This window comes from Erithacus rubecula (assembly GCF_903797595.1).
Source record: "Erithacus rubecula genome assembly, chromosome: Z".
Taxonomy (NCBI): domain Eukaryota; kingdom Metazoa; phylum Chordata; class Aves; order Passeriformes; family Muscicapidae; genus Erithacus; species Erithacus rubecula.
The window spans coordinates 24,215,045-24,225,776 of record NC_136661.1 but is presented as its reverse complement, the minus strand read 5'-3'; the positions used below and the strand labels follow the sequence as shown (position 1 = coordinate 24,225,776).

The 10,732-nt window shown below is 54.1% G+C and overlaps 1 protein-coding gene across 1 annotated transcript; it reads right to left on the bottom strand.

Moving 5' to 3' along the window:
- Window positions 1-592: 592 nt before the first annotated feature.
- FANCG (FA complementation group G) lies at window positions 593-10,411 on the bottom strand (the record flags this gene model as incomplete). The annotated part of the gene is made up of 14 exons (XM_079330386.1): window positions 593-875; window positions 1,147-1,279; window positions 2,101-2,238; window positions 2,804-2,853; window positions 3,012-3,334; window positions 3,793-3,859; window positions 4,088-4,248; window positions 5,011-5,157; window positions 5,503-5,633; window positions 6,778-6,931; window positions 7,527-7,720; window positions 8,523-8,654; window positions 10,134-10,215; window positions 10,307-10,411. 14 exons carry the CDS (start codon window positions 10,409-10,411, stop codon window positions 758-760), a joined length of 1,935 nt encoding a protein of 644 aa, XP_079186512.1. The 3' UTR covers window positions 593-757.
- Between the last annotated feature and the right edge of the window lie 321 nt (window positions 10,412-10,732).

Sequence of the window (10,732 nt, the reverse complement as noted above, 5' to 3'; positions counted from 1 at the left end):
CCTCCTCGAGTTCTGTCATGCCCTCTCCTCTCTGCTCACTCTTCCTTTGCCTTGCAGCTCCCCAGCACCCTTTCCCCTTGTGGGAAGCAAGGTGTGCCAAAGGCTCAGGTAATGTGGTCAGAGTCTTTATCCAAAAAAAGCTCCTCCAGACACTGGCAGGGAGATGTGCTCCTTCACCCCTGAGGGTGAGGGGACTGGAGCTGCGGCATTGTCACAGACCTCAGGGACACAGGGGACACACGGGTGTGGGTCTGGACCCTGTTGCTGTCTCTGGCTGGTGCAGCATTGTGAAATTCAGACCTCAGAGCTGTGTGCTTCAGACAAAACCCCTTCTCTGGGCTCCAAACTACACACACCAAACAAAAAGCCATTACACAAAGCACAAATAGGACAGAGCACCAGCTCCCTGGAGCCCGAGGGCAAAGCCAGCCCCACCACTTGCAGGGCACAGAGGATGAAGGTATCTCTGCCCTTGATCTCTCACACATCCAGGGCACCCAGCCCACAGGCTCCCAGCAGCTGGAGGCAGTGTCAAGGCCATGACTGCAACATTTCACCCTGGAAAAAGAGCATGGAAAAAACAAAGCTAAATAGAGCTGAGGTTTTTTTATTAGAAAATGAGATATATTCTCTTTCAGTCCTTTGGGAATCCAGCTTCATCACAAAGTAATTCTAAGTCTTGAATGAGTCCTTAAAGGCCTTGTTGCCAGCAAGTGGAGGGAGACCTCAGCAGATGGGTATGGGAGACATGACCAGATCAGCTTGAGGTGTCCTGGGCTGCTGCCCCAAGGTAATCCTGTATGCTTCTGGCAAGAGATTCCCTGTGAGGGGACACTGCCTGCTCCAGGCATGAAACCAGGTACAAAGGGAGGGGCCTGAAAGAGAAGGGAACATGCCAGCAGTAAGGACTGCAACATTCCTTTGCCATGCCCCAAAACACTTGTTCAGCAGGTCCCCTGTTATACCTGCAGCTTTTTCCCTCCCCATCTGGCTCCATGTCAGCTCTTCTGTGCCCCAGGGAGCCCCAGCCTGTGGGCCCTGGGAGCAGTCAGCAGGGGAAGCTCCTCAGACACCTAAATTGCCCTCACAGCCTCACAGACAGTTTGCACTGCTGTGATGTGAGATCTCACCCATCCCTCTACACACCTTCCCTGCACTTGCTGCTGCCCATCCTCCCCAGGGCAGCTCTGGGAGAACTTCTGCCACTGAGCAGCCGCCTCCTGCTTTCGGTTCAGCTCCCACAAGGTCTGCACCAGGTAGGAGGCAGCAGCTGGATCACCTGCAAGACAGGAAGAAGGATCAGCCTTTAGCAGAGGAGGAGCACGTCCTCAGCACTGCTGTGGGTTGCAGGGTATTATAAAAGAAGCTCAGAAGCCAGACAAGGGCAATGAGTGTAAGGAGAGGTGGTGCAATGCGGAGGAGGCCATCCTGGCTGTGTCACAGGCTTTAATTAACCCCAGGGCTGGCAGCCAGGGCAGATGGCATCAGCCCTGTGGCACAGCCTGCCATACCTCTCTTTGGACACAGACTGGGGTCATCCTTGTAGGCACATCTGACCCCCAAAGGGAGGCAGGACTGAGACCAGCAGGTCTGACAGATCCTGGTGGAGCTCACACCTTTTCAGCATGTCAGAGCACTGAAGAGGAGGGAGCAGCCCTGTGAACAGCACTAGCCATGCCTTGGCTGAGCTCAAGACATGAATGCTCCCTTTGCAGGCCTCTGTACTGCCAGGTATGGACATGCTGCTTCCTCAGGAGAATCACAACTCCACTTCTCCATTCTGGGAAAGCAGACCTGTCTGGGAGAAACTTGGCTGTACCAGGCTGGGGCTGAGGCAGGAAATTTCCAAGCTGAGGGCACAGGTTATTTTCAAGGTTCTGATATCCTCCTCTGATAATAGTTTTGGTCTGTTTCTTCATGGCAGTGAGCTGGCCAGGCCCCACAGAAATAACCCTAGTATGCAGGGCTAGTGGCCCTACTGTTGTCCTTGACTCCTGAATAAATCTGGTATAAAGCCTAAGAACTTCCCATTGAAGACAGCAAAACAGCCCAGGACAAAATTGTGGAAATCCCTTGTGATCCTCACCAAAATGAACCTACCTGGTGAGAGCTGCAGACTGTGCTGAAAATCCAACAGGGCTTGTTTGTGCCTCCCCAGCTCCAGGAACTGCGCACCTCGCCCAAGGAGAGCGAGCAACCTGATCTTCTGCAGCAACTCCACTTCTGGCTGGAGATTCTCTGTCACAGCAAGACACACACACCCCTGAACACAGCATCCTCCAGAGGTTGTCTCCCTTGTTCTGAGCAGGCTGGGCCAGGTTAGCAGCCAGGACAAGCCAAGCATTTACTTGGGCTGCTCATCTTCCAGCTCCAGAGACAGATGGTAAATCTCAGTCTCTGCCAGGCTGGAAGAGGTCAGGAGGCAGCAGAGGGGAGAGTAAAGAATGTCAAGAGCCTAGAATGTTACATGTGGTGAACAGTGACCTCAGCAGTAGCCTGGCCTTGGCGTCCCTCTGCACCATTGGCATGTAACTGGATTGGAGAAGCTTTCCAATTCACAGCCCATTTAACTCCTACCTAGACAGTGAAGAAGGAGGCAGAGCCAAAGCAAACTCTGCTCAAAAAAAAACCAGCCAGTCTCTTAAAAGGCTTCAGCATGGCCCACAACTTTGGACCATGGGACCACTGCCTCTTGCAGAGTGATGCTGGGCCCACCACCTCACCTCTGTACCTGCTGCTGCCAAGCACACAGATCCCAACCCAGCCAAGGCCCCACACAGATCCCACCTGTGCTGTGTCTTACCTGTCTGTTTGATGCCAGACCCATGAACACGCAGGAGATCACTGAGGCACCTGTGGGTGGGAGGCCAGAAGAGCTTTGGAGCCACTCCTGGCCTAGCAGGAGTGTCAAGTTATCAGGGCAGCCCCAGTGCCATGCTGTGTGCTGCCCTGGCCACACCACCCATTGCTGCCTGCTGGGGAGGGCCCCTCTCCCAGCAAAGCTCTATCACCTGCTGAACTGTGTCACAGCTTCCTTGCTCTCGCCCAGCCTGGCCCATGCCCAGCCCTGGTGCAGATATCCAGCTGCTCTCCAGGCAAGGCAGCACAGGCTCTCCTTCTTCTGGGACAGTTCTGCCCCTGGCACTGAGCACTCTGGCTGCTCCAGCCTCTCCTCCACTCGTAACACTCGTGGAATGAGGTCAGTCGTCCGGCTGATGACCTCCTCACACACAGTTATGGCATCCTGGTGCCTCCCAGCCTGCCCCAAGGCAGATGCTGCCTCCAGGAACACCTCTGGGATCCTGGGCAGAGCTGAGCTACCATCCAGGGGCACCTGGGGAGCAAAAGAGACATCAGTGCTGCAGAACTTCTCAGACAAGCAGAATGACTCTGTGCATACTGGGAACATGGAGCTGCTGCCCAGCAAAGCTCACACAGCCTCTGGAGCCTGGTGGAGCGGGAATGGAAAGCACAACTCAGCAGAGTCAAAGCATTAAGTTGCTACTCTGGAAGTGAAGGATATCCAAAATCTGGCTGACAGCTGCTCCCCACAGGGAAGGGGAAGCTGTTTTTCCAAACAGCAGTTGTGAGTACACTGTGATGTGAATCCAAAAGCAGACATGCCACAGGTTGGGGGTGCCAACCCCCACCTTATTTCCTTTACATCTCAAACTAGACACTGAAGTCTGGAGTCCAGGGTTGATGTCTGGGCCCAGCCCTTGGGACTGGGTTTGGATCTCTCCAATCCTCATCCTCCAAGTCACCAAGGGAGTTCTTTACCAGGACACCCACCTGCTGCTGCAGCCCTTCCTGAAGGAGAGACAGAAAATCCAGGTAATGTTCCACTGCATCAGCCACCCTGCAACAGGAACAGGACATGTGGTGGAAGGAGAAGTGCCATCAGCCAGGTGGAACCTGGACAACCAGCCCACAGTCTCTACCCTTGTAGCACATGCCCTGCTCAGAACCTCCATGCTTTGAGCAGACTAAGGACAGCAGTAGTGAACTGCACCACTTCCAGGAGCACAAGGAAAACTGCAGAGCCCAAACAAGCAGCATGCTGCAAGCAAACCAGAGGCACTGTTACCTCCCATCCTGGAGACACCGCTGTGCCAGAAGGTACTTCACTTCAGAGGGGTGGTGCTGGTGAAGGAGAGAGGTGAGTACTGGTGTGTGGACAAGCAGTTCTGTTCGCATTAGGAAATAGGGACTAGAGGAAGCAGCTGCTGGAGGGTTTTTTCCCAGAGCCTGTGAAACAGCAACAGAAAATATTATCAACACTACACTGGTCAAGTCTCAAGCAGCTGCAATCTTCTGTCACTTCTGATATCTGGAGATGCACCCAGGTGAGCAGAAGTGCTGCACTTCACAAGCACAGCTATATTATTCTCACAGCCAATCCCAGCAAGAACCACCAGGATCACACAGGAGGAGGCAGACTTCTGATCTCCACATGGCACGATTTGCAAGATCACCCTGATCATCTCAGGTTTTTAGTTCAAGGTACTGTGAGCTGCCTGGAACATCATCTCCAATTGCAGCCACAGACCTAGTTACACAATTTTTAAGGAGAGAGTTCCTTCTCCCCTCCATATGTATCTGACAGTTTTCAAACAGCTGAAGAGATAATTCAGGGTCTAGTGCTGTGACCTACTCTCCCAGGCAGGTTCAGCTAATGCACACTGCCTCACTGAAGCCAAAATCTGCCCTTAAAGGCCTCTTTATTATTACATACTTTACTAAGAGATTGATACACTTTCTGACAGTATAATCTCCCAAGTCACCATGAACATGAACTAGGAACCCAAGGTCTTCCACATGCAAACATGGTGCTGAGCAGGAATTTCAGATCTCGCTGGACTCCTTCCTGCCCACTTGCTGAAGGCAGCATCATGCTTTTTTGGCAACCCCTTCCATGGTCAACAGCCCCAGAAGGAACAAGCCTGCTTGAAGCTCTGTGCAGGCTCTGCTGGGCAAAACTCATGTCAGAACTACAGGAACCAGACAAACCTCGTAGAGCAGGGTCAGGGCCTGCAACTCTGCATCCATCTCTCCCAGTTCATGGTACACTGATGCCACGTGGGACAGGGCAGGAAGGCACTGGAAATCCACCTGAAGGGCCCGTTTCAGGTGCTGAAGGGCTGTTTGAGGCTTGCCCTAGGGGGATGGGAAGACATGCATGTTGAAAGGACATCCTGCTGATGTCTTTACTGCTTGGGGGGGATCCAGATTCTCTCTCTGATCCACCAGGAGATCCCCACTTAGCAGGGCAGCAGCTCAGCCAAAGGCAGCCCTCCTCAGGCTGGTTTTTGAGCTTCTATCCCTGCAGCAACACTTTGCAATCAGCCAAAATCTTTGCATGGATTTTGCAGCCTGTCCAAAGAGGCTGAGGCAATTTCTGCTCAAGGCCTTCCCTTCCTGCAGAGGCCTTGGATCACAGAGGCATTGTGAACATCAGCCTCCCCACCCCACAGCTGCCTTTCCCCTCTCTGCTGTCATTACCATTCTCTGAGCACAGCAGCCAAGGCAGGTGTAGATCTGGGCCAGGATCTTCTTGGAGCAGAATCCTCCTGCAGCTTCCTGGAGGAGGGAGAGGGCAGTGGGGAAGTTTCCAGCCTCCAGCTCCTGCAGCCCTAGGACAGACCCAACATCTTGGCTCTGTGGTTCACCTTCCTGTCACACCTGGCCCCAAACAATCGTGGTGACCTTTTCTTCCCAGTGCCATAGGGACTTGCCTGATCCCTTCCAAACTCAGCAATGCACAGCAGGATAGTGCAAGCTGCCATCTTTGCTTTAATGGTTTTGCAGGAGAACAAGCCACTGGAAATGCTCAGCAGAAATAACAGCAGCTTCCAAGCCCAGAATACCTCCTTTGGCCCAGAACAAGGACAGGACTATGTGTTGGACAGGTTTACCTCCACATCATCCACACTGACTGCAGTGCAGATAGGGAAGCACACACAGAACCTCAGAATTTTTCCAGCACATCTGGATCATTTCCCAGAAGGATGCTTTGGGATATCAGTTAATTAATATTTATCACAAGAGCTTATTTACTTTTCCTTCCATCTTCTTTTCAGGTTTCCCTCTGAGGTTGCCCTCATATGGCAGCACTACTCACATCTGCCACATCCCTGCTGGAAGTGTTGGTGCCACCCTTTGAGTACTTTGGTTCCAGCCTGTGAGCCAGAGCTCCTGCCCTGCCTCTTGCAGGAATGCCCCATATGATCCCAGGCACAGTGAGGCAATGCTGGCTGTCCCCAGAGCTGCTGGGGTTGTCAAAACAGTAATGGAGAGAAAACACACAGGATGAGACACAACAACCAGAGGAGATCCACTGCCTGCTGTTTCACCAGCCTACAACACCTCAAACAGCTTTGTGTGACTCTTGCAGCACCAATAGAATAATCTGATGGGAACAACAGGCTTGCAATAAAACAGGTTCTGGATGACTGGCAGAAGAAAGGAAATTTTTCATAAATCCCCTGCCAGCCTTCTGCTTTAAGGTCACTGCAGGGCCCAGACACCTTCCCTACAGTCTCGGACAAGCAGAGGAACCCTGAGATAGTGCAGAGGAAGAATGAGTGGGGAAAAGCAGGGAAGATTTTTGCAAAAGTTGAGACTCAGAGGCTCAGTCCAGACCTGGTTCCAAAGAAACAGCCCAAAAGCCCCCAAGGACCAGTTTGCTTGGGAAGAGAAACCAGGTAAGGGCAGGGAAAGGGTCCTGGGACAGAGCAGCAGGAGACTGTGCTGCATGAGTACCTGGCCACCACAAACCTTGCAGGAAGGCTGCTGCAGTGCAGAGGATTTCCTTCAAGTCCTTGGCACTTTGTACAAGGGGCAGGGAGGCCCCTTCAGGAGGCACCTGCCATGCCTTGATCACAGAGAGGAGCTCATTCTGCCCCTCACTGCAGGGAGCTCTTCCTGGGTCCTGTGAAGGGCACAGAGGAGAGAGAGCAGGGAATGCTGAGGGGAAGCAGGAAACGCTGGTCCAAGGGCACAGAGAAACAGGTTCCACCAAACCACTCAAGACTGCTCCCTGCAGACTGGGGAGCAATGTCCTACCCTCTGTTCTCTTCAGCTTATGAACCCCCTTACTGAGGATTCCTGCCTGGCCTGGAGCAGCCCCTCCCCACCTCAGAGAGGGGTGCACCTCCAGGGCCATTAGGCATGCAACAGATGGCACATTGTTGGGGTTCATTCAGAAAGATGGGACCCATCAGCAGGGAAGGTTCTGCATCCCACTGCTGTTCCCTACAGAGTCTGCAAGTCCACCTGCAGCCCTTTTCCAGCCTGCCCAAGTCTCCTGTCTGACACACAGAGGTCCAGGGCCCACAGAGGCAGCATACTCTGGAATGCATTAACACTCTTAGGGCCATTAGGCTATGCTGGGATGCCAGGGGGAGGATTAGTCATTCTGAGGCAGCACTGATGGGTTCAGCTGTCCAAGTGCCACAACAACATTTTGCAGAGTGAGTTTTATGACAAACACAGTATCTCTGCCAGCTCTGCCCATGCCCAGTTACCTCAGCAGTGCTCAGGAGATGGAAGAGGCCAGCAACACTCCCCAGCTGGCTGGCTGCCAGCCACCAGGCTGCCTGCAGGGCCCCGAGGCGCTGCAGAGGTGCCTGCAGCTCCTCCACAGTCACCTCCTGCAGCACCTTTTCCCACAGCTCCTCCATGCCAAGATCCTGTCCGCAGGCCCCACAAGCCTCCAGAACTGAAAAAAAAAAAAAAAAAAAAACCAGGCAAAAAAGATCTAAAGCTGAGAGACAATGAGTTGGTGCCCTGTAACAGACACCCTAGACCCAAGAGGGAGAGGAAGTCTCAAGCAAGCACAGGCTCCTCATAACAATGGAAGGAATGAGGTTGCAGGGCGGGTCTGGCCTCAGCAGAATGGAAAACAAGCTCTGAAAGAGTGGAGCTGACAGCAGCACACTCAGGAGACAACACAAAGCACAATTCAGAGCTAGACTCCAGCTCTGCTGTGCCCTCTTGATGTCATTTGCCCTCAGGTAAGCATGTGTCAACACTACAGATCCAGCTCTGAACTGCAGCCTGTTTCAGTGAGTTTTCTTTGAAGCCAGCACACCATAATTAAAGAAAACACTAATTTTCTAACGTCACTATAACTTTGTTAAAGACTTGGCACCTTATACATTAAAAACTCCTGTTTCTCTTGAAACCTCCAGCCCATCCCTGCAGGCAGCAGCAGGCAGGCAGCTGCACATTGTCCCTGACCACATGCCACTCTACCTCCAGCCCTTACAGGCAGAGCCTGGATGTCTGCTCACAGTTGCCCCCATCTCCACCCCTCCAAGCACAGCCAGGCATGCCTGCCCACAGTTTCTGGGCAGAGCCAGGTATGTCTGCTCAGTTTCCCCCATCTCTGGCCCTCCTGGTAGAGCTAGGAGTGTCTGCTCACAGTTCCTTCACCTCCAGCCAGTCACCAAGTATCTCCAGAGCACAGAGAACACTCTCCTCACCCCAAGAGCTCCCCATAGAAAGAACCACCTCCTTACCCCTGAGGAGCCCCTGGCGTATTCCTTCTGCTTCTCCTTTGATGGCAGATTCAGATGCACCCACAGTGAAAAGCAGGAAGTTGTAGAGGACAGTGAGTTCCAGAGGCAGGGCACGGAGAGCAGCTGGCAGCCCTGTGGGCACAGCCAACACAACAAGAAATTTAGCTGGCTAAGAATAAACAGCTGTCCATGCTCAGGTAGCAACAAATGGCTTGGTGACAAGAGAAGTGGCTTGGCAAAAAGTTTTTAGGGATTGTGGTGTGATTCAGCCACCTGGGAACTGCAGTGCCCAGACAGCGTGTGTCAGCACTCCAGCTGCCAATGCTGCTCTTGACATTCCCCAGCTATCCAAATCCTGCAGCCCTCCAGGAGTTAGGCCCTCCAGCTCTCCCAGAACAGCATAAACAGCCTACTTTGTTCCAGTGTACATCCACCCTTCACACACTGTGTCTCTCTCCTTATCACAGAATCACAGAATGGGTAAGGCTGGAAGGGACCAGAGTGGCTCATCTGGTACAACCTCCCTGCTCAAGCTGGGCCATCTCAGAGAATGTGGCACAGGATTACATCCAGATAGTTTTTGAGTATCTCCACTGAGGGAGACTCTGCAACCTCTCTGGGAAATTTGTTCCAATGTGCAGTCACAAGGGTAAAGTTATTCTTTGTGTTCAAGTGGAACTTCCTGTTCACCAGTTTCTGCTGACTGCCTCATGTCCCAGTGCTGGGCACCATGAAGCAGAGTCTGGTCCATACTCTGACACTTCCCTGCAGACACTCAGAGACATTGATGAGGTCCCCTCTGCTCCAGACTGAACATGTCCAGATTGCTCAGGCTTTCCTTGTAATAAAGATGTTCCAGTCCCCTATTTATCCTCCTTTCTCTCTGCTGGACCCTCTCCAGGAGCTTCGAGTCTCTCTTGCACTGAGGAGCTGAGAAAACTGGAAATAAGGCTGCCTTACATTGGGCTTTCTCTGCACCACCTCTGTGTCAGGGAGCCTCTTCCCTGACCTCCCATGGAAAAGGCTGCCTCACTTGTATTTTTTAGAGAAACCCCAAGGCTCTGCCCAGCAAGTTAAGATGGAGTCTGGGGCTATAATCCTTTTGCTGGCTCAGGTCAGCATGGGGAAAGAGGGATCATTCCACAGACTCAGCTTGTTTCCAGCACTGGGATACTGGAATTGCTACCAGAGGAGCAATATTCATAAACTAAAACACAAGAAGCTCCATCTCAGCATGAGGAAGAGCTTTATGCTGAGGGTGGCAGAGCACTGCAGCAGCTCCCAGAGAGGTCCTGGAGTCTCCCTCTTTGGAGACACCCGAACCCCACCTGGATGGGTCACCTGCTCCAGGTGACCCTGCCTCGGCAGAGGGGCTGAACTGGGTGATCTGACCTTCAGCGATCCCTTTCAACCCCGATGATTCTGTGATTAACTCCTCTGCGGGCCCCGTCCAGCACCGGGAGCCGTTTCACCCCTTCACGCGTGGGTTTCCAGCCCCGGGACACCGGGCTGCATCCTGGCGCACAGCGCGGCCCGGGCGCCTCCCGCCCACACGCTTCAGCCCCGGGATGCAGCGGGAGGTGCAGGCGGGACACGGCGGCCGCCACTCACCGCGGATGCTCAGGAGCAGCTCCCGGAGCTCGTCTCGCTGCTGCCGCCGCGCCCGCCGCGCCTCTCCGCCGCCCCGCGCCGTCTGCAAGAGACGCATTTACCGCGGGCCCGCCCGGGGACCGGCGCCGCCGGCAGCCCCGCCGCTCGGGGTAGGAGGAAGGAACGTGCCGCACCGTCCATCGCTCGACAAGCGCCCGGCTGTGGGCGGCCCAGGCCCGCAGGCAGCCCCGCTCCGGCTCCGGCTCCAACCGGCGCCGCCGCTTCTTGGCCGCCGCCATCGCCCGCCGCCGCTTTCCCGCCCTCGCCGCCGATTGGCGGGAACGGCCGTCACCACGACAACAGCGAAGCGCGGCGCCGAGGGGCGCGCGCCGGGAAGGGGGCGGCCGCGGAGGGACAAACCTCGTCACAAGGCAAAGCACCAGTCACAGACCCAGCTACAGAATACCCCGAGCTGGGAGGGACCCATCAGGTCAGCGAGTCCAGGCCCTGGCTCCAAGCAGAACCCCACAAGAACCACACCACATCTTGAAACGCTGTACAAACGCTTCTTGAACTCCGGCAGGCTTGTAGCTGTGACCCCTACCCTGTTCCAGTGCTTG